Source organism: Stenella coeruleoalba (assembly GCF_951394435.1).
Source record: "Stenella coeruleoalba genome assembly, chromosome: 6".
Taxonomy (NCBI): domain Eukaryota; kingdom Metazoa; phylum Chordata; class Mammalia; order Artiodactyla; family Delphinidae; genus Stenella; species Stenella coeruleoalba.
Genome location: NC_137151.1, coordinates 120,579,950 through 120,603,849, shown reverse-complemented (window position 1 = coordinate 120,603,849; position 23,900 = coordinate 120,579,950). Strand labels below are relative to the sequence as shown.

Here is a 23,900-nt window from a genome sequence, read left to right as displayed (position 1 = left end):
CCCGTGAGGGGTCATGGTGACCTGTCGCTCCCTTTGTATGTGCTCGTCTGGATCATGTATCTTAGGTCAACTTTGTGTGAAACCCCGGTGTGTGAGTTTAACGTACGATCCTTTATCTCAAAAATGTGTATGAACCGTCCTCAGAGGTTTCTGAGAGACTCTGTCCCGGGTTGTAATCCTCAGCTGGCTCAAATAAAATTCTCTATTTCTTCTTTAGATCACTATTGATTAATTTTTCATCAACAGCGGTTTCGACCAGGCACCCACCCTCCAGCATGGTTCTCAGGTGTCCTGGGGAAGAGAATGTGGGCCCTGCAGGGGGGCGGGGGGCTGACACAGTGTCCCCTCCTCATTTGCTCACTTCCGGTGGATTGCGACCTAGTAGAATTGAGTGTGTCTAGTTAAGTAGATTTATGGATTATATGATCTAGGTTTTAACAAACGAACCCTCCCAATCAAGTGGCTTACCAAAAAATCCTGTAAAGAAACTGCAGATAACACCCGTCATCTACAGCAGGTGAGCAACCACAGAAGTGGCAGCTGTGACACTCGTGACACACGCTCCTCTTCACCCACGGTACAGACCTGACAAGAAGTCAACCCCAAATATAAAACATGAAACAAAACCAAACTGTTTGAAGCACCCTCACATCCATCATCGCTGGAGAAGCTACTCCGGGCGCCTTGAGGTCTTCGTCGATAACAGCAGGAAACTCCCCCGGTGAGCAACTAAGCTTTCAGAACATGAAGACAAACCCCGCAGTTTTTTCCCAGTGATGTTTAAAGTGACGTGATGTTTGATATTTCCCTAAGCAATGATAGCGTAAGACAAAAAACACCTACCACCAGGCAAACATTTATTCTTTCTGCTGTAGTAACAATGGAAGAAACGATGAACAGAAAATGATCTGTCGACAGACTGAAAGGCATTTCTTTGCCAGCAAATACCTTTGGAAGATGTAGAGAAAACACTGCTCTAGACTGAAGCAAAAAATGTTAGAGCAAATTACCCAGTGTGGGAGGTTTGCTATACAGTTAGCTGGCTGAAAGTACAGATGTTTCTACACGTCGCAGCTTAAGGTATCTGCTGGATTCCATTCCGATAATCAAATACACAAACCACTTTTTTTTCTGTGTGAGCCACTAGAAAGATATGGCAGGGAAGATATATTTCCAACATTTCATAATTTGTTTAATAAAAACAATGTCATGTGCGGAAACAACGTAAGTGCACCCGGTGGAACAGCTGCTCCGAACGGATCTGATTTTAAAGGATATTAGATGATAAAACCTGCAGTGGCAGCAGAACCTGCAAAACTCACTCACTGGCCCATCCACGGTCAACCACGGCAGGGAAAAACTAGAAAACCTGAGGGCACATAAAATGCTGCAGGAGCCATCAGTGCTGTTAACTTTCAGAAACCAAGATTGTCCGAGTAGAGGAGAAGCTTTATGACAGATACTTGGTGATGAGGTTGGGTGTGACCATGAAAACATCCCAGATCAACCCCACAGAACGAGCCATGTTTATGGCAAGGTATTGAGAGCTGTTATCGGTCCTCCTGCCCTCTTTCTTCCTAACTTCCTTTCCTTCTTAAAGACCGATGTGCTGGTATTTTTCCAGGTGACAAGCATGTGGACCAAAATAAACAACCCATAATAGGAATTGTAAAGAGCTTTATTTGAGCCAAACTGAGGACTGGAAGACAGCCTCCAGATTACTCTGAGAAGCGGTTCCAGAGAAGCATGGATTTCAGCACAGCTTTACATCCCGTCAGAACAAAGAACATCAAACAAGTCAGGGATACATGCCTTCAAGGTTTCAAAACAGCTAGATCAGCGCATACACAGAGCGTCAGTATGGCCTTGGCACCTGGGAAGGGAGTCTTATCATGGAAGGAGGACCAACGCTGGCATCTCAAGAAGGGAGGAATTTAATTTTTAACTTGGACGTTCTTTATGCCTGGTCAACGTGTCCTTTTCTTAGTAATTAAAGTAGATGTACAATGTATGTTTGATACGCCACAGGCAGGCTGTTCTAGTAAGCATAAAATTCAAGTTAACTCATGTATAAGCCAGAATGACTTCCCCAGACCTCAATATGTGAACATTTCTTTTATCAACAGCTATCAGTCTTAAGCACCCAATAAAAAGCTTGAAAAAAATAAACACACTTTCTCTGCACCTGCCCCTTCAAGATAAAGATGTTAGAACTGATGCTTGAGAATGTTTCCATGGACGCATGATTTTGTGTCCAACACTCTTTGACTGATAAGACCCCTCATACCTGCACAGTTTTTAAAAACTTGGAAACAGAAACTGGTTGTAATTTAGGTTTAATTTACGTACCATAAAATTCACCCTTTTAAAGCGTACAATACAGTGGTTTTTTCAAATACCCAAAGTTGTGCAGCCATGATCACTAATTCCAGAATAGTCTGTTTTTAAACCTGTAGTTTGAAAATGTAGAGTCTCCTTGGGCTTTGAACCCACCTATGAAACATAAACCACCTTCTTCCATTCAGCTCCATAGCTTCGTGACAGCCACTAAAACCCAGAGTTGAAGTAAACTGCCCTGAGAGCCTGGCCTTCAAATTGATGTTTTACAGCGTTAAATCAAAATTTTAGTAAATAGAGGAGCATACTGTCATATTAACATTTCTAGTGAGAGCAAAATGCTTTCTTGCAACTTTGTAAATGTACAAAGAAATTTGTCATTTTATAAAATTTATCAGAAAATATGGCTGTCCTCACCTTTGTAAAATTCTCTGAAATGTTCCCTTTGGGGATAGATACTCAATGAGTGTAGTCATGCTGGAGTGGGTGCTCAGAAATGTTACGAGTCTGCACTTCCTCTCTGGTTTCCCAGCTCCCACCTCTGCCTCACAACCTGCAACAACAAAAGAAGCAACAGAACAGCCTCTTCTCCCCTCAGGAGCCAGCAGGCTATTTTCTAAGAGTCAGGTCCTGTTATGCCCCTGCTCAAAGCCTTCCAATCACAGCCCACACTCTGGGTAAAGTGCAGACTCCTCCCCCTCTGCACCCCGCCCCCATCCCTCCTGTCCCCTCAGCTTCTACCTTCTTTACCTGCCCCCACTCCCTCCAACTCTGATCCTGCCTCTGGCCTCACCAGCGCCTGCCGCTGCTGCCTGAGGGCCCCTGCACCGCTGTCCTTCTGCATCGCTCCAGCCCTCACTTCCTTTGGTCCTTGTTCAGCCGTCAGCTCCTCAGGCAGCCCCTCCCTGACTGCTGATGTGAATCACCCCGCACCCCTCACACAGACACACACTCTGCCCCCACTTGCTAAGGAGTTTTCTGCCTAGAACATATCACTCCGGGCATCACACTGTATAACAGTTTATTTGACAATTGCTTTGTCCCTCCCGGAACCCACAGCTCCCCCGCTGCTCCTTGGCTCTCCCAGCCTGGAATGGGCACCGGGGCGGGTGGGGGGGGCACCATCACGGTAGCTGAGTGACGTGGGACAAGCCTCCTTCCCGGGTCGCCGTCTCCTCTCTAATGGTACCGTTGGCTTCCCAGGAGGGGCGGCTGAGGACTTTGCGTCGAGGGCCCCCTGGCTGTCCTGGTTCCAGCAGCCTCCTTGGCCAGCAAGGTGCCTACAGGGTGGGTTCCAGGAGGACAGGAAGCCACGCCTCCGCAGGGGCCCCTAAGTCCTCGGGTCTCCAGGAAAGGCGCGGCGTGGGTTCTAGGCGGGCCTAGGGACAGCTCTGGGAGAGTGCCTGCCTGGTCCGCAGGCAGGGCTACGGGTGCCGAGGGGAGACTGCGTGGTCCAAGCCCCCGCCTTTCCTGGGGTCCCAGCTGCACAGCACAGAATCTTAGGCCACCGAGCTTGGGGGCAGGGAGGAGGACTATAGGTGTCACAGGAAAATCAGGGCTCAGCCTCCAGGGTGGCCCGGGCCCGTGAAGGGCGGGGGGCTGAGAATCCTTATCGCTGGGAGGTGAAGGTCTGGCGGAGGGCCGGGTGGGGGACGCGGGGGCGGTGGCCAGGATGGGACACCGTGGTGGGGACTCCGAGGTGGCAGCTCGGGTGTGGCCTGGGCTAGGGCCTCTTGCGCGGGAACAGGAGCCCCTGAGGCCCGGGGCGGGTGTGGGTCAGTGCAGGCCGGTCGCCAGCAGCACCGGCAGCAGCGCCCAGACCAGCAGCGCCAGCGAGGGCGGGCAGGCGGCCTGGTGCGCGGCGTCGGCGGGACCGCCGGGGGGCTGCAGGTGGCAGTCGGTGGTGTAGGGCTCCACGCAGGCAGCGAAGGCCATGACGTGCGCCACGAAGGTCTGCTCCTGCACGCCGTGCACCAGGTGCGCCTGCGGGCCGCGCGCGAACACCGCCACGTCCTCGCCGCCGTGGGTCTCGCTCGTCAGGGGCACGGCCGCTTGCTGCCGGTACGCGGGGTCGCCTGACCGGAGGGTGGGAGTTCAGGGCATGCGGGGAGGCGGGACCCCTCCCGTGAGTTCCCGGCCGGGGTCCCGCCCCCAACGCAGCCCCCTCTGCACTCACTGCTTTCGATCTCGTTGACGTCGGGCCTTGAGGCTCCGGCAAGCACGTACCCCGGGCCGTTGCCATAGAGGATGGAGGTGTAGGACTTGCCGTCAGTGGCGTTGTCAAAACCCAGCCCTGCAGGGAGGAGGGGGTCCGGTGACTTCCATGCGCCTCCTGTGTGCAGAGCCCGGCCACTTCCGGCCTGTTCACTGGCTCACCCCTCGCCGGAGCCGTGCAGGGAGGAGGGGGTCCGGTGAGCACGCTGGCCCCAGCCTTCCATGCGCCTCCTGTGTGCTGGGCCCGGCCACGTCCGGCCTGTTCACTGGCTCACCCCTCGCCGGAGCCGTGCAGGGCAGTTGCTCTTACTACCCGACTTGGCGGATGAGGAAACTGGCTCAGAGCAATGTCTGCCGTGTAACTTCCGGAAAAGCGCCCGCGCCGCTCCCTGGGCTTACCGAAAATGGAGCTTCCGCGCAGTGTGTAGCCGCCGAAAGAGAAAACATGGGAGTGGTCGGCGGTGACGAGGATCAGCGTGTCTGCTTCACTAGTGAGCTGGCTGGCCTTGGCAATGGCATTGTCGAACATGACCGCCTCGGTCAGCGCCCTGTAAGCTATGCCTTCGTGGTGACCGTGGTCAATGCGGCCTCCTGCAAGAAGGTCACGTATAAGCTGCCGAATCTGCCCTGACTGCCCCCTTCCTTCCTCTGCTCATCAGGGGCTGCCACTCACCCTCCACGAAGAGGTAGAAGCCACGGGGATTCCTGCTCAGCACACGCAGGGCTACTTCCGTCATCTCCTGCAGGGATGGGTCCTTGGCGTGGTCTCGCTGGAACTCATACTTCATGTCTGCTGGCTCAAAGAGGCCTGTGGGAAAGGGGACCAGTAGTGACCGGCAAGTTAGGGTGCAAGGAGGACCAAAGGCAGCCATCCCGGGGGAGGACAGTGGGGTGGGTGGGGTCATTACCCATGAGGTGTGTTACACTGGGGTCCTTAGATGCCTGAATGAGCGCGGTGCGGTTCCACACGTACTGGGCACCCTGGGAGGGGCAGGACCAGGCCTCAGCCCATAGCCCGACACCCTGCAGCCCCTGCCCTGCTGTACCCCGTGCACCCACGAGCCCCCATCACCTGCTGCTTGGCCTGCCACTCCTGCACCAGGTTCCTCTGGTCCTTCCGGATTCCGCTCTCACTGGTGTTGCCTGGGTATTCAGGGTCTGGGGTCCCCTCAGGAAACATGTACTTTCGGCCTCCACCCAGGATCACCTGGGGCCAGGGATTAGGGTAAGTGGGTTCGGGGCCCGGCTGGCCCTTTGCTCCCTCCTCAGACAGCCCCTAGCGTCCCAGCCAGGTCTGTGGGTGGCCTGGGATTGTGGCGGGTGTGGGACCCGCCCCTTGCCCCTCACGTCTCACATCTATGTCCATGTTGTAGACGAGCTGCATGGCGATGTCCCGGCAGCCCTCCTTCTTCGCCTGGGCAGGCATGTCCGTGTCCGAATACCAGTTACGGTTCACCGTGTGTGCATAGGTGCCAGCTGGCGACGCATGCTGCACCCTCGTAGTGGTCACCACTCCCACTGACTTCCCTGGGGGTGGCAGAGGTCAGGATGGGCCACTGAGGTCTCTGAGCCTGTCCCTACCGGCGAAGCTGGCCCCAAGCCTACCTGCTTTCTTGGCCCGGCTCATCACAGATGTGACCTCATTGCCAGGTACCGTGCTGCACTGGTTGTACCGGGCAGCTGCACTTACACCAATGGTCTTCATGTTGGCCTTGACCCCGCACAGGTAGGCGGTGGCCGTGCCTGCGCTGTCTGGCACCTGTCTGTCCACGTTGTATGTCTGGGGGCAGAGATGCTTTCAGCTCTGCTCGCGGGTGTACACCCAGATCCTGACCCAGGCCCTGGGGCCCATGCTCACTGTACCCAGGCCCTACCTCAGCCCCAGCCCTCCTGGGACCTTCCTCCTGCCATGCTCCCTAGCCCCACGCTCACCCCTCTGGTGTAGAGCACCCTGAGGCCACTCAGCCCTTACCTTGGACAGAGCCACGTACGGGAACTGGTCCATGGCCAGGGGCGTCTCCGCTCCCAGTTTGCCATTCATCTGCCCCTTTAGGATCCGAGTGGCTGTCACCGTGGGCACCCCCATCCCTGTAGGTACACCTTGTGTCAGGCCTGAGTGCCCAGGGCCACGCTGTGTCTGCCGGCAGCCGAGGGTCCCGGGGCTGCGGGGCGCCGGGATGGACAGGCCTAGCGCACTCACCATCCCCCAGGAAGAGAATGAGATTCTTGGCAGCCGTCTGGATGGGCTGCAGCTTCTTAGCAACATCCAGGGCCTGGGCTGCCTGGAGGTTCCAAAAGTCTGGGTTTTCCTCTTCAACTGGCCAAGGGGAGAGTGGACTCAGGTCAGCCTCGGGGAGCCCCCTGTGTCGGGGGGCGGCTGGGAGGCGCCTCATTACCTGGGCGGAAGCCAAGGGAGAGCTGCAGGCCTAGCAGCAGCGGTACCCAGGCCCCCTGCATGCCTGTGCGATGGCGGAGGGCGTCAAGGCTGGGACGCTGGGGACGTGGCTCTCGGGCGAGGCTGGGACACCAGGGTATCAGCTTCAGTACAAGCTGCTTGGGCTTAAATCAGGGAGGACTTTATCCCGGCTGTAAAAGGCTCTGTGTCCCGCCCAGTGCCCAAGGCGGCCACACCCTGTCCCTGGTCCTGACCTATGACTTTAAGCCAAGTTGCCAGAGGGAAGTGGAGGGGTGTGGCTGAGTGCACGGGGGTGGGGGGGGGTCCTGATGGAAGCAGGTCCTTCTCTCACAGGATGGTCCCCAGCTGGCTCTTCAGGGTGGGGTGGGGATTAGGGGGCAGAGGCCCTTTGCCTGAGGAACATCTGCAAGGGCCTGATGGGGGCCACTCCCATCTCTCTGCTCACCAAGTCCTGTGGGAGAACCATCTCTCCTTCATTCACCTCGTGTGTCAGTAGTTTCTGAAAGTCAGCATGGCCTGGTTTGGCCCTGGGTGCTGAGGGAAATGCGATTGGAGGCACACAGCCAAGGCCAGGGGCCGAGGTTGGCCTTCCTGATGCCCTGAGGCACAGAGACACGTGGGGTGGTCTGGCTGCCCTGCCACCCACTCAGCTTCTCACCAGTCTTGGCCTGGGCAGGTGGGGCGGGCACGGGGCTGGTGGCGGGAGAGGAGGGACCCTGGAACCTGGGCCTAAAGTTCTCCTGCTGTGGAAAAGGGTGCAGCTGGGTGACAGCAGAGTGGGGGCCTTGTGTATGTCTCCAATTACTGAGGGCTAGGCTGGGCCAGCGTTGTCGTGTGTGTGTGTGTGTGTGTGTGTGTGTGTGTGTGTGTGTGTGTGTGTGCGTGTGCGCGTGTGTGTGTGTGGAAGGTGCCTGTAAAGGGCTGCACAGGCAAGGCACACTCACAGGCGTAGCTTCTGATAAGGAGCTAAGAGGTTTCAGTTGCCCCAGGCTGGGTTCAAAACATTCCTCCAATCCGGCAATCCCACTTCTGGGTATATATCCCAAAGGACTGAAAGCAGGATCTAGAAGAGGTATTTGTCACCCACGTTTGTAGCAGCAGCCCTCACAGTCGCCAAGAGGTGCAGGCAAGTGTCCACCAGCAGATGAGTGGATGAAGAAAGCATGATACAGCTACAATGGAATATTATTCAGCCTTAAAGAGGAAGGGAAGTCTGACACCTGCTACAACATGGATGAACCTTGAGGACATGATGCACGGTGAAGCAAACCTGTCCCCCAAAGACAAACACTGTGTGATTCCACTTCACTAGGTGTCTCAAGTTGTCAGACGCATAGAAATAGAAAGTTGGATGGCGGCTGCCAGGAGCTGGGAGGAGGGGGCTTGTGTAACGGATGCAGACTTTCAGGTTTGCGAGATGACAAAGTTCTGGAGACCTGTGGCCGACAATGTGAATAGATTAACACTACTGACCTCGACACTTAAAAGTGGTCAAGATGGGAACTTTTATGTCGTGTCTTTTACCACAATTAGGAAATTTTTTTCAAAGAAAACAACGTGTACCTCCCAGCCCCACCCACCCCAGTGGACCGCAGTAGCCCCTCCCCACGCAGCCACCTCACCCCCTGAGTCAAAGTGCCCTGGCCCCCAGCATCCCCCTGCCCAGCCCCACTCCCCAGTGTGCCCTCCCCTCAGGCAGAACTTCTGGGCTCCTCCTCCTTTTTTTTTTTTTTTTTAAATTTATTTACTTGATTTACTTATTTTTGGCTGTGTTGGGTCTTCATTGCCGCGCGCGGGCTTTCTCTAGTTGCACTGAGCGGGGGCTACTTTTCATTGCGGTGCGCGGGCTTCTCCTTGCGGAGCACAGGCTCTAGGTGAGCAGGCTTCAGTAGTTGTGGCTCACGGGCTCAGTAATTGTGGCGCATGGGCTTAGTTGCTCCGCGGCACGTGGGATCTTCCCGGACCAGGGCTCGAACCTGTGTCCCCTGCATTGGCAGGCGGATTCTCAACCACTGCGCCACCGGGAAGCCCTCTCCTCCTCCCTTGACCTGCTCTTCCACCCGCTCACCACGCTGACCCAGGTGAAACTCTAGCTCTCAGAGGACACACCAGGTTAGGGGGCATCCTTCCTGGCCTCTGCGAGTTGCCTCCATAGCTGCCTCTGTCCCCTGCATAGTCTTGTGCTTGGAAAATTCTTGGCTACAGGTCAGGAGAGACTAACGCCTGGGCAGGCCCTTAATTAATGAATCGGTTCCTTTGACCAGGCCGTAGGTTGAAGTTTTGTTACTCCAAGATTAATCTTTAGTCCAGTGAATTCCCAGTCCCCTTTTTTAATTTGAATTTTTGACATAACTGTAGATTCACTTGTGGTTCTAGGAAATAATAGAGATCCCTTGTACGCTTCGTCCAATCTTCTCCAGTGTTATAATTCACAGATTTTCACATTTCTCTTCAGATTCCCCCATTTTACACGTGCACACCTGTGATTGTGTAGGTTCTGTACCATCTTATCACATGCGTGGGTTCATGTAAACACCAGCACAGTCAAGGTGCTGAGCAGCTCCAACCCCACCTGCTCCTTTACAGCCACCCCACCCTCTGTCCCTAATCCCTGTCCCGTATTTCTAAAATCCTGTCATTTCAAATAAGTTACATGAGTGGAATCATACAATCTTTTTTTTCTTTTTGTTTTTGCGGTACGCAGGCCTCTCACCGCTGTGGCCTCTCCCGTCGCGGAGCACAGGCTCCGGACGCGCAGGCTCAGCAGCCATGGCTCATGGGCCCAGCCGCTCCGCAGCATGTGGGATCTTCCCAGACCAGGGCACGAACCCGTGTCCCCTGCATCAGCAGGTGGACTCTCAACCACTGCGCCACCAGGGAAGCCCCACACAATCTTTGGGACTGGTCTTTTTCACTCAGCCTACTTCCCTGGAGATTCACCCGAGCAAGGGTCAGCTGTTGACTCCTTTGTGCCGCTTAGCAGTGTCCGGGGTGAGTGGACCCCGCAGCGTGTTTAACCATTCTCATGTGCAAGGACCTCTAGGCTGATTCCAGGTTTGGCTGTTACGAATAAAGCTGCCACGAATCTCCTCGGACAGGTTTTTGCGTGAACATTTCATTTCATTCCATTTCTCTGGGATGCGTGCCCAGGAGTGCAAATGCTGGGTCACAGCGTTGTTGCATGTCTAGTGTTTTTGTTTGTTTGTTTAAGAAAGCACATTCCCCTGCGGCCCCCCAACCGAAATGACCTAATTGTTCTGCAGGGTGGTCGCACCACTTTGCATTCCCACCAGCAATGTACGAGCGATACAGTTTCTCTGCATTCACACCACCATTTGGTGTTGTCACTGTTTTTAATTTTAACCATGCTAATAGGTGTGGAGTATACAGTTTCCTTTAATGCTTTTCTTATGATGAGATTAAGTGATCATCAGCTATGAGCCCTCTTGGTTTCGTGTGCATTTTGTCCTGTGCCTGGGCAGGACCGGAGACCAAATACAAACCCTGTGTCTCTTGCAGTAAACAAAGGATGTTTGTCCATGTTCCCACCAGGGCACCCTGCCTCCCTCCTCTGGGCCTGAGTCACCTGACTGTGATGAGATGCTCTTACACATTGTCCCCTGGAGCCCAGGGATGACAAGGCAGCAGGCAGCGGAGCTTTCTGCTCTGGAGTAAGAGATGACACCTCCAGTCCTGCACTCTGGGGTTACGGATACCTCGGGCCAGGGGATGGCCAGCTGCATGGAGCCTGCTCTCTGGGGGATGTTTGTCCTGGTCTCTCTGTTCTCTGGGAAGGAAGGCCTTGTCCTGTGGGGCCCCATCTAGAGCCCCAGCACCCTCCACCGTTGTCCCCACTTACCACCCTCGGCTCTCTGGGCTGTGTCCCAGCCCCCAGCATGGTGGACCCTGCAGGCACTGCCGGCAGCGGGCGGCAGGGGGGTGTGATGCCGAGCCCACTGCAGCACCAGCCGAGCCATGGGGGATGCCTTCTGCCTGCCTCCTGCCCTCCCAGTCTCACGATGTCCCCTGGAGTTGTAGTGACAGTCCTTCCACTCAGGGGAGAGCAGGGCGGCAGCTGGGAACAGAAAGGCTGTTGATCATCAATAGGCCACACCTCCCCCCCCCCCCCAGCACTTTGGGGAAATGGAGGCCCCCCTCTCCAGGGGCAAGTGCTCCCTGGGCCCTCGTCCCCAGCTCTCATTTCCACCTCCCACCAATCCTGTAGAGATGGTATGAACGTCCCCACTCGTGCTGGGATGCAGGAAGCCAACGCAAGTTTTATTTTGCCTTCTTTTCTTTGGGGGCCACATGGAATCAGGGAGGTGTCGAGCCTCCTGAGGCCACCTGGGCATCTGGCAGGGAGGTAGGAGGGCACGTGGTGAGCCCTGGGGCTGGGGAACGTCATCTCAGCCTAGTCCAGCCAGAGTGGCAGCGCCTGGCTGGTGTGGGATTCCTGATGAGGTCTTCGCCTCTGGACAGGCCTGCCCATGCATTTCTGAAGCCACCCATCCCTCCTCCCAGCATGCCTGAGGCAAGGGCCATCAGGAAAGTTGGTCACAGGGAGGCCAGCATTGCTCACATAGCAATTAGGCGCATCACAGCCCCGGAGCGACTGATGGCTCAGAAAGGAGCGCTCAGCTGAGAGCAGCAAGGTCGCGGCCCCTGGGTCACAGGCTCCTTAGGAGTCCTGTGGAAGTCAGACGCCCAGAGTTCTCAGAGGTCACATGGAAGGTGAAGGCACCGGCATTGGGGGAGGGGAAGCCGCCCTTCTTTGTGGCTATGGTTTGCGTGCTTCAGAACCTGGCTCTGCACTTCCCGAGGGGCAGATGCGAGTGACTGGAGAACAGCCTCGGGAAGGGCCAGTCCTGGGAGGCCTGTGGAAGGAACCAGAGACAGCACGAACCCCAGGGCACCCAAGGGTCACACGGGGGAAATGTCTGCAGAGATGTGTTCTGGACTCAGCAGAGCTGGAGGGTGCACATCGGGGTTCATCCGGGAACCCCAGGGATCACGCTCGCCCTCGTGCTGGGAATCTCTCCACCTGCAGAAGGGTCAGCAGCAGTTTTGGCATTTGGGGTTGGAGGGACGTGGCAAAGCTGAAAGGAAGGCCCCAGAGGCAACTGTTAGTAGAGAGAACTCATGATACTTGCCTGGGAAACAGGTCAGGAGGTGGGGCTGAGGCCTCAGAGGCTCTGTGGGGCTCTCTGAGAGAGGCTGGCCGGAGAGGGTCTCAGAGACAAAAACCGGCTCGGCAGCTGCATGTTCTTCAAAGGAGACAACTCGATTCAGTTTAAAGTCTCTTGAGCAGCGACCACATGTAAAGGCATCCTGGAGGCCCAGATGAGCCCCCGCAGACCCAACCGGTGTGGGGCCTCCTGTCTAGGGGGGTGCGGGATGCCTCAACCCACTCATGCTCCTGGACACCGTCCCGGGGAAGAATTGAGGTCCCCTGGGCTGGTTAGTAGGAAGAGTGTGGACCTTACGGGCTGGGGCCCAGGGGCCTCCCCTGACCAGAGTGTCTGGCGCCCTTGGGAGAGGGGCAGGAAGTCAAGCTGGTAAGTGGGTTCCCGTGGAATCTGGGCGGAAGAGAAGTCTGGATGTAAGTCCCAAGACGAGGTCGCAGGATTGGTGCTGGGCTGTGCTTCAGGGGCTAGAAGAGGGTGGAAAGAGAGGAGGGGATGCTGGGCTGAGGAGGTCGGCCTCCAAGATGCTGCTGGAGGGGGTGGCACTGGAGGAGGCGGAGCTGCGGCAGAGGCAGGTCGGGAGTCACTGGCAGAGGAAGGTGGCAGAGGCACTTTGGGACATGGTGTGACACCGTTCTCGGCCCTCAGAATCTGCCCTCTCCTTGGTCCCTGCCCTCCTTGCTGGCTCCCTCTGAACAGTGCCTCTCAGAAAGCCCCTCCCCCAATCCCTCTTCTGCAGCTGTCCTTGCTCTGTCAGCCACTCTCCCATCTGCCTCTGCCTTAGCTGCCTTTCCAGCCCCTACTGGACAGGTTTCTCATACAGGGAGACATTGGAAAGGCGTTCAAGTGATGCAGCATAAACCACATGGTGGTATCACAGACCCCAGGCTGGTAAAGACCAAAAAGCCCAACTCTGCGAGCCTCGGAGAAGAAGAGGAGACGGAACCGAGTCCACCGCAGACACAAGCCTTCTCCAGTGACATGAGGACATGCCTGTCCCATGACGGAGGTAGTTCTACTCTGCGTAAATGTCCTGGAGAATCCGTGGCACATGTGCCCCAGGAGGTATGTGCCAACACGTTTAAAGTAGCACCATTTAATAAGCAGCCAGAAGTTGGAAATAGCATCGGCAGGAAAAAATCACAGCATCGTCATACGTGGGATACTAGACGGCAATGGAAGTGATGAGACACTTGCTGCATGCAACAGATTCACTGCTTCTCACCAACAGCGCTGAATGAAAGATGCAAATCACGAAAGAAGGCATCCAGTAGAGCACATCTCAATTCCATCAACTCTTATACCCTAAACCTTAGCCTCCGTTAGGACTCCATCAACAAGTCTCTGTTTTGCAAGGAGCCCCAGAAACCTTCCTTTTTATCCCTGCCACCCTGCTATTTTATCCATTCTCATAAAAAAGGCTTTGGGGTCCCCAGTGAGGGGTCAAGCCAAGGGACCCCTTTTGTCAGTCTTGGACTTGATTAATTGGCCTAACTGTTGCCCCAAGTGATTGCTGGTCAGGTATCTCAAGTGTAATATTTTTCTTCTAGCCTTTAAAAATTTTCTACTTGGGGTAAATAATGTGGACTTGTTTGGGAGATGAAAGTTTGTATAAAAGTGCTGTATCTGAATAAGCTTTATGTAAGATGGCTACTTCTCCTTTTCCTGATTGTACTGTGGGGATAGACATATGTCTCATTGGGAAATGCTTCCTCTGCCTGGTATATAAGACAGGGCAAGGCTTCCCTGGTGGCACAGTGGTTAAGAATCCGCCTGCCAATGCAGGGGACACGGGTTCGAGCCCTGGTCCGGGAAGATCCCACATGCCGCGGAGCAACGAAGCCCGTGTGCCACAACTACTGAGCCTGCTCTCTAGAGCCCGTGCTCCGCAACAAAAGGAGCCACTGCAATGAGAAGCCCGCGCACCGCAAAGAAGAGTAGCCCCCGCTCGCCGCAACTAGAGAAAGCCCGTGTGCAGCAGCGAAAACCCAACGTTGCCAAAAATAAATAAATATATAAAAAAGACAGGGCATATACATCTGCCTCTTAGGCAATGTTAATTCAAAATACTTAAGAAAATCACTAGGATTACCTGAGCCCATACAGTATGAGGTAAAAACTGGGGGCTAATAAAAGCAATGGTGGAGACTTTTTTTTGCCCCTAGGGTGAATTGGTCTGACTTTGACCAGAAGTCCAGACTTGAAAGAGGGCCTTTGTTGAATGCCTTGCGCAAACTTTTCAAAGCATGGTACATTGAATCCTAAAGATCTAGAATATAGAAATCTTTTTAAAAAATTTTTTAAATTATTTACTTAGTTGTTTTTGGCTGCGTTGGTTGTTTGTCGCTGTGTGCGGGCTTTCTCTAGTTGCAGTGAGCGGGAGCTACTCTTTGTTGCGGTGCATGGGCTTCTCATTGCGGTGGTTTTTCTTGTTGCAGAGCACGGGCTCTGGGCGCACGGGCTTCAGTAGTTGTGGCTCGCGGGCTCTAGAGTGCAGGCTCAGTAGTTGTGGTGCACGGGCTTCGATGCTCCACGGCATGTGGGATCTTCCCAGACCAGGGCTCGAACCTGTGTCCCCTGAATTGGCAGGCGGATTCTTAACCACTGCGCCATCAGGGAAGCCCCTATAGAAATCTTTTGATTTCCAGTTTAGTTGGAAATATTCTAACTGATATAAAGGAGCAAATTAAAGAAAATGTAGTTGGACAAATGAATCTTTTGATATCATTTAGGTGGCAACCCAGTTCCTTTGGAAATGAAAAGCAACTGTCCTTGTCTTACAAATCTCTACAAATCAGAAATGTAAATACAGCCCATAATGGCCTGAGACTGAGCCCAGTTAACTCTATCAGGTAGAACCTGAAACCAAAGGAGAAAAAAGGGAAAAGAAGTCTTAAAATTCAAACTGCTGGAAAGGCTCTCTCATCTAAAATCTAATTCACAGCCTCTTTAAGGATTTGTCAAGGACGAATACAAATCTTAAAATGTTTTCTGCAAATAGTAAAAAGCCTTAGCCACTTGAGCAGATAACTTATTCCAACTGGTATTTATAAACTAGTAAGTTTTATATTGTAATACCTGGTTCATGACTAAGTTTTAAAATGAAGCTATGAGATCTCTGGTTATCTGTTTGTCATAGGTATGTTACAGCTATGTCTCTACCTGTGGATGGTGTAACCAGATTGGGTAGAAGTCCCTGGAGAAGGAGAACTGGAAAGACTTTCTTGACATAAGGAAGCCATTTTCTGGCCTAAGCCATTTTGTGTTCTAAGGCTGGCCACAACGTGTTCCCTTGAACAGGTCTCAGTAATAATGGTCTTAAGGGCGAACTTATCAGACAAGAGAAGTAACAATTGTAAAGATAATGAATCAGGTGTAAAGACTCCCAGTTCTATTTCAATGGTAGGAATTAGCCTAACTGTCTTGAGCTGCTTTGCAGAATTTAAACCCTCCCCCGTAGGGTGCTCAACCACCAGATAAACAGGAACCTAAGGGATGACGATGTTGCCTTTTCTGACCCTCATGACTTCAATCAACTGAAGCTTGAACTCTGTCCACTGCCCAAGCCCCCTGCATGAACACACATGTACCTTTAGCTTAAAAATTCCCCACTTTTGCTTTTCCGGAAGAAACTGCTTTGGGAAGATCGCCAGTGTTCTCCCTAGTTGCTGCAAGTGGTAAATCCTTCCTTCTTCTCTCTCTAGCTGCTGTACTATGACCTTGCTGATGGTACTAGCTAGCTATATTACTTATATCTTGCCCATTTTATGATTCTTGTTTCTTGTATTACCTGATGGAGAACCAGTTCTCTGATGACTAAATGCCTTGAGATAATTAGTCACATATGTAGCTCTCTAGAAAATTAATTGTAGTAGTATAACTCTAGATATGGGAAGAAGCAACAAGGGAGAAACATTTCCTGGATCATAATAGACTAGTAAGATAGATGATCCAGAGAAGTTTTAGGTTATTAACAGGGTCTAATCCAGACATAGCACATGAATGGCCTACCAATGGAATCCTCACTTGACCTAGGAATGACACTCCCTAGAACCATGGGACAAATTGGTCATGAAATGCCCCTCAAACCTTGGTTGAACTTATGACCAAAAAGGGGGTAGACTGTAACAAAAAAAAAAAAAAAAAAGGAACAGAGTGTCCTTCACCATCCAGTTATACCAAAGGTTAAACTGAAACCCACTGCAGTCGCCCACCAACAGTGTGCCCTGAGGGGAGTTCATGATGGAAAAAACAGGATGAGGCATTCTGTGCTTTGGATAAATGAGTCCCTAGACAGTTGAGATGCATACCTCAGGAATAATTCCAAAAACCCATACATAGAAAAGCACTAAAATCATTGAGATATCTGTTCTTCCTGGTCAGCACTACTCTTTTACTGAGATGTGTGCTTGACTATGTTTTTTCATAGCCAAAAAAATCACTATATATATATTGGCACCTCCTCCACCTCTGCAGAGCAGTTCCTCAGAGCAATCTGAGACACTGTTTCCCAGGCTATAGTCCTCAGTAATGTCCTTGAGTAACACTAAACTCATAACTCTTTGGTTATTTTTTTCTTTAAATTGACAAGTCAAAACTAAACCATATTGCAGATAAAATCAGAATAAGAAAATGATTTTCAGAAAATTCAGTGGTTCCCTTTGGTGGGGAAGGAAGGGATAGGTTGTGTAGGAGAAAGGGCATGGGATGGGGTGGGGAGGACGAAGGCCACATTCCATTTCCTGATTTGGGTGGTGGTTATTTTATTTTATTTTTAGAAGACAGAATTATATATATATGTATTTTATTTTTATTTTTGTTTGGCTGCGTTGGGTCTTCGTTGCTTCATCTTTCTCTAGTTGCGGTGAGCGGGGGCCACTCTTCATTGTGTTGTGCGGGCTTCTCACTGCAGTGGCTTCTCTTGTTGCAGAGCACAGGCTTCAGTAGTTGTAACATGCGGGTTTCAGTAGTTGTGGCACACAGGCTCAGTAGTTGTGGCTCGCAGACTCTAGAGTGCAGGCTCGGTAGTTGTGGCCATGGGCTTAGTTGCTCTGTGGCATGTGGGATCTTCCTGGACCAGGGCTTGAACCCGTGTCCTCTGCATTGCCAGGTGGACTCTTAACCACTGTGTCACCAGGGAAGTCCCAACACCCCAGTGTTCATAGCAGCATTATTTACAATAGCCAAGACATGGAAGCAACCTAAATATCCATCAACAAATGAATGGATAAAGAAGATGTGGTACATATATACGATGGAATATTACTGAGCCGTAAAAAAGAATGAAATAATGCCATTTGCAGCAACATGGATGGACCTAGAGATTATCATACTAAGTGAAGTAAGTCAGACAAAGACAAATATCATATGATATCACTTATATGTAGAATCTAAAAAAAGATACAAATGAATTTACTTACAAAAGAACAATAGATTCACAGACATAGAAAATGAACTTACAGTTACCAGAGGGGAAAGTGAGGGGAGGGATAAATTAGGAGTTTGGGACTAAGGCATATACACTACTATATATAAAATAGATAACAACAAGGACTTACTGTATAGCACAGGGAACTATATTCAATATCTTATAATAACCTATAAGGAAAATGAATCTGAAAAGAATATATACATATATTTATGTAAAATGTAATGTAATACATATATATAACTGAATCACTTTGCTTTACACCTGAACCTAACACAACATTGTAAATCAACTATACTTCAATGAAAAAAAAAGAAAAAAATGTATTAAAAAAATTAAATAAACAATAGTACTGGGGCTTCCCTGGTGGCGCAGTGGTTAAGAATCCGCCTGCTGGGCTTCCCTGGTTGCAGAGTGGTTAAGAATCCGCCTGCCAATGCAGCGGACACGGGTTTGAGCCCTGGTCCGGGAGGATCCCACATGCCACAGAGGAACTAAGCCAGTGAGCCACAAGTACTGAGCCTGCGCACCTAGAGCCCGTGCTCCACAACAAGAGAAGCCACTGCAATGAGAAGCCTGCGCACCGCACGAAGAGTAGCCCCCACTCACCGCAACTAGAGAAAGCCCGCGTGCAGTAACGAAGACCCAACGCAGCCAAAAATAAATAAATAAATAAATAAAACAAAACAATAGTACTGATCTTGGAGAGGCAGCAGTGAGTGGTGGCTTGAATCTTAGTTCCCTGCTCAGGAATTGAACCTGGGTAGCCTGGATGAAATCCAGGAATCCTAGCCGCTAGGCCAGCATAGGGCTAGAGGCTAGAGGCAAATTTTCCCTGGCCCTTGCCCCCAGTGCAAAATGCATTTCTCAAGGAGGCCAAAACTGTAAAAAACAGGTACAAAGTTTATTATTAGAGACACAGCACAACAGCACGAGTGGGAGACCATACAGAGAAACAGTTTGTTAAGACAGAAGCAAGGCAGAGATGCACACCCGGAGGGCAAGGGTGTGGGCGTCCTCCCTAACAGGAGCGCAGGAAGGAGGCGGTTAAGTCATTTATACAGGGCAGTTCTTCCAGGTCTATGTTTACCTTTGGCCAATTATCTGGTTTCTTTTCCACACCTGACCTGCGCTGGGACACTCCCCAACACTCATGTGCAACTTTTTCCCAAGATGGATTCCAGCCCAGAGGCCTATGGGACGGCCTTGGCATCCCATATTATGGGGTGGTGCCCCCTCCTTTCTGCCCAAGGAGCGTTTCTGCGCGTGTGCAATGTCTCCCTTGCCCCAAGGATGGGAAATATATGACCTCTTGACCTTTACTCAAATAGGGTTTAGCCCCTCTCTGTTCCTGCCACAACTGTATCTCAAAGTGTCCACAGGAGACAAAGCGGGCTATTTACCCTGTTTCTGTTCTTATTTCTATTTCAAAGTGCAAACAGGAGGCTGGTTGTAAATATCTAACCTGGAGCCCACCTATCTCCTGTCTCAGGAAATACAAACAGGAAGCTAGTTGCAAGTGTCCGGCCTGAAGCCCATCTTTTTCTCACCTCAAGAAATGTAAACAGGAGGCCATTTGTAAACGCCTAGCCTGGAGCCCATCTATCTCCTGCCTCAGTACAAGTAAGCTTGTGGCCATGGCAAACACTCATTAAGGTGATACACGAGGAATCCCCTGGTGGTCCAGGGGTTAGGACTTGGCACTTTCACTGCCGGGGCCCAGGTTTGATCCCTGGTCAGGGAACTAAGATCCCGCAAGCTATGTAGGGTGGGGGAAAAAAAAAGGTGATATATGAAAAGCTTTAGCTTTGAGAAATGTTGACTGAAAGAAATCGGTAGATTTTGGGCCTGGGCTCATTCAATTTCCACCACTTATTATGGGTATTCTCCGGTACCTAACCTCTTCAAGTCTTGATTCCTTCATCTGCAAAATGGGAAAAATAATAGTACCTGTGTCACAGGGCTGTTAGCATGGGGCCTGGTGCAGAGGCAATTCTGGAGGTGGGGTAGGGCTGAAACCCTAACCTTAAGGCAGGACTTAATATCCTTAAGGCATGTTTGCAAGCTGAGTGTTTGAAAGCCAAACAAATGGTCAAATATTAAAGCAGCTCATTTCCAGAAAACAAATATTTTACAATATTTCCTAATCAAGGTCCGTGTAGACTGCTTCCCTCTGACCCATTCCAGCTACCAGGGGGGGGACATCCAGGCACTTCCCTTCCACAGGGGAACTTGGGTCAGGTGCCTGGGGTGGGGAGAGGAAAGGGGGCCGCTCTACCACCAAGGCAAGAGACAGACCAGCCCCCGCTCTCACACAGTTCCCGGGGAGGACTCTCAATGACTGTGGAGCCCCGTATGCAGTACTGAGCTCTGGCTCAGCCTGTCAGAGGCTGGGGTACACCAGAGCCCTGGGCAGAAGGGAGGCTCAGCCAGGCAGCTGGCAGAGGCCAGGCCTCTGCTCCGTCCTGGGGTGGTAGTATGGTAGTAGCTGTTGCATATGAAAGACAACTCCCAGGCCGAAAGGTGGTTTGGGCATCAATATGTAATGTGTGGAAATGAAAGCCTAAGAAAGTCAAGAGCTTCCCAGGGAATTCCCTGGCGGTCCAGTAGTTGGAATCCCTGGTCGAGGAACTAAGATCCCACAAGCTGCGAGGTGCAGCCAGAAAAAAACCAAAAAAGTCAAGAGCCTCCTGTAACTCAGGAGTGAAAATAATTTCACGTTTATTTTGTATCATAAGAACGAGGAGGACGATTTTATTCCAACAGTACCTTGTGTCGTTTGAAAATCTATTAAGGTAAAATGTGCTAAAGGAGAGTTTCTCTTTCATGTTCTATTTTGCACTTGTTTCTGTTGCTTTTTCAGTATTTGGCTGACGGCTTTCCAGAACTGAGCAAGGTACAATTTAAGAACGTTAAAGAATCAATGCAATTCATGAACCTGGTTAAGTAAGATAACTTTTTAAGGCACTTCCCTGGCGGTCCAGTGGTTAAGACTCAGCACTTCCACTTCAGGGGGCACAGGTATGATCCCTGGTCGGGAAACTAAGATCCCACATGCTGCATGGTGTGGCCAAATAAATAAATAATAACTTTAAAAAGTGAAATATTTAAATGTATTTCCCCCCTAAAGTGGTTTCCTACATATTAAAAATCCCCAAACCACAAAAACCCATAAAAAGACAAGGTTCAAAGAGATTATCCTGCCATACTAAGTTATGTGCAGGTGCTGAAGACACCCTCCTCCATCTCCAGAGCCTTCTCTGTTGTGAAAGGCATCTTCCTCCTTCCATTCACCAGGCCTCAAATCTTTAATCTGCTTCAACACCTAACCCACACCCCTCAACTCCAAATAAACCTGGAATCCGGGATTCAGACCCAGGAACTCCTCCAGGAAGGGCCTGAGGCTCAGCTCTTCTGCGGAGCCGCCACAGCTGGGCCGGCAGCCTCACCTGCAGGCTGCTTCCTGCCTGGCTGGGACCTCACCCTGGACGCCCAAACCTGGGCTCAGACACAGAATAAACAAGGCCCCTTAGGGGCTCCACTGAGGCAACCGGGACTCGTCACCCCCAAGACTGTTACCCGAGTCTTTAAGTAAAAAACCTTAGGCAGCGTTTTAGCTGAGTGGGAATATCAGGTCGTGTCAGCAGGAATTTTATCTTAGTTGCTGGAATAATGGACTGTTTCATACACCCATTGCTGAGTGCACAAGAAGCCTTTTAAACCAATTGTAGGTCCATTCCTGCTAAGCAAAAAGAAAGAAAAAAATTTTGTTTTTAGTTTTGACTTTTATCCAAGTTATACATTAATGTAGTTTAAAGTAGCAAATAGATCCATAAGGTTTGTTACAATAAAACAAAACAGCAGGTTCCTGTCTCCCTCACTGCAGTTTCCCATCTCCGAGGCAACCATTTTCCCCCTCTTAGATTTTAATTTTGATATTTACCATTGTTTCTAAATCACATACTTCTTCATTTTTCAGCTATATTTATTGCTATATTCTTGTTGATATTCTGCATTTTATGGTTGTGTAATGAACCATCCCCAAACAGACTTAAACAACAATACTTTCTTTGATCACAAACTTGCAATTTGGGCAGGGCTTGAAGGGAACACCTTGTGTTTACTCTGGGACACTTTAGTCGGGGTGGCTGGACAGGACAAGGGGCCAGAACAGGTAGGGTCCTTGAAACCAAGTCCCCCTAAAACTGAGTTCCGCTGCTGAGTTTATGATGAACGTCTCTATCCAAAACTTTATTCCCTTTCTCGTCCTGTCCCTGTTCCCCTCAGGATTGAGGAGGATCAAAGAAAAGGGGGAACTGAAACTGAGCAGGACCCACGAGGCCTTTCTGGGTACAAAAGCCCCGCTGTGTCCCCCTTCTCTTGTTTGTAGGAATAAAGTCTCCTAGGCCTTCCCTGAGTTCCAAAGAACAGACACAAGTGGTTACTAATTAGAGAAGTGAGGGAATGCAGAAACAGAGGAAAGCCCTCAAGCAAGAAAAGTAAGAATAGCTCAGACAATAGAGTCACAGGACGTCTAGTTCCTTCTCAAGGATTATACATAACAATCTGACACAAATCTTTGAGGTGTCCTGCAGGAATGAAGACCCTCCCACCCAGGTGGAGGATGGTAACTACATACTGACCACAGGCACTTAGACCCCAGACTGGCTGGAACCAGAAGGTTGATGCTTAAGATTCCCAAAATAGCACCCGGACCACCAACCAATCAGAAGAAAGTCCACAATCTGCTCATGTACCTCCAAACCCTCACCCTATATTGCTGCCTTTAAAACCCCTTCCCTGAAAGCCATCAGGGAGCTTGGGTCTTTTGAGCATGAGTTGCCCTTTCTCCTTGGTTGGCACCTGAAAAACACTTTACCACAACCAATGTCAGTAGATGGGCTTTGCTGATTGCTGGGGGAGGGTCTCCAAGATCCCTTTGGTAACATCCTGAGGCTTCAGGAAGACTCCTATCTTGGTTGCAAAGGAAAGAAACCAAGTGTGAAGTAGCTTTAGGGGGAAGGGAATTGATGGAAAGGCTCCTCATGGTACGTGAACTACCACAAGGCAGAAAAGCCCACCACACGGAGGTGCCTCTGGGTCTCCTGGGCTGCGGGAAACCCGGTGCCTCCGAGGCGCTCTGTCTCCCTTCTCTGAGGCCGCTTCCCTTCCTCCTGGTGTACGCTGTTTCCTTCACGGTGACTTTCGGAAACATGAGCTTCTATGTCTTGCAGACTACCATCCTGGGGAGACAGTGACACCCTCTCCCAATTTTAGTTAGGACAGACCCCAGGAAAGAATGGGCCAGGTGCCCACCCCGGGTCCCATCAGAGATGTCGTGGTACAGAATGGTGGCTCCTGGGGACCCACGCAGGTGGGAGGGGTGGGCTAGAAGCTGGGGAGCAGGTCCCATAAAGAGACAGGGCCCCTGGGAAAACAACCCCAGAGGCCCTTTGGCCCCGTTCACCGACCAAGCCCACTCCTGCCTTGGGGCCGTGCCCACAAGTAGCCCTGGGTGGTTCCTGGACGTCTCTGCCACCTATGCCCCCTCCTCAGCACTGCTTTTCCCCCGCTGCCATCAACACCGTCCCCACCACCTGCCACACTAGAAAGGCGACTTCCCCTCCTGACCATAAGCTTCCAGAGGACACGGCACATCAAAGGCACTCACTGCTGTTGATAAATGAGTGAAGGACAAAGGTCATATCGCCTCACGGCCCTGATGAGAATTCTCCCGGGGCTCGGATGGCCCACAGCACACAGGGCGCGCTCTCTGGCCGCCATAAGGGTCAGTGGGGATCTACCCCGTTCCTACCTCGCCAGCACCTCCCTGCCCGTCCTCTGGGCACCCTCTGATCCTAGTGACCTCCACCCTTCACGGCTCATGTCAGGGATCTCCGAACCTCAGTTTCTTCGCCCACGTGGGCCAGCTGCGCGCACTTTCTTCTTCTGAGCACCCACCCTTCACGGCTGGGAACACACACCCCAGCCTCTGAACTTCGCTAGAACCTTGTCCTGCAGTGACATCATTTGCATCTACGTCTCCCTCCCCCATGGCGACCGGAGGCGGCTCCTTGAGGACACGTGCAGGTGCTCTGGGACAGCTGGAGGAACTACCACGGCTTCCTTTTTGACGAGATTTGGGTCTCATCACCCCCTTTATCAACAGTCCCCTGAGCGAGGGGCCATAGGGGGCTGTCTCCCTCATTGGACCATGGACGTGTGCAGGCCAGTGCCCTGCGCGTGGGTGGTGTCAAGGACACCTGCTGAGTGAGTAGATGCAGATGAAGGACGCAGCTGACGTTGTGGGGTAGAGCGCTGG

The 23,900-nt window shown here is 51.6% G+C and overlaps 1 protein-coding gene across 1 annotated transcript; it reads right to left on the bottom strand.

The window, feature by feature from the left end:
- Window positions 1-3,386: 3,386 nt before the first annotated feature.
- ALPI (alkaline phosphatase, intestinal) lies at window positions 3,387-7,212 on the bottom strand. Its single transcript, XM_079924905.1, has 11 exons — window positions 6,948-7,212; window positions 6,752-6,868; window positions 6,524-6,639; window positions 6,157-6,331; window positions 5,906-6,078; window positions 5,624-5,758; window positions 5,460-5,532; window positions 5,225-5,359; window positions 4,951-5,142; window positions 4,514-4,630; window positions 3,387-4,412 (listed from the first exon to the last, which is right to left on the bottom strand). The coding sequence occupies exons 1-11, from the start codon at window positions 7,006-7,008 to the stop codon at window positions 4,114-4,116; spliced, it is 1,593 nt and encodes a 530-aa protein (XP_079781031.1). The 5' UTR covers window positions 7,009-7,212; the 3' UTR covers window positions 3,387-4,113.
- Window positions 7,213-23,900: the final 16,688 nt, after the last annotated feature.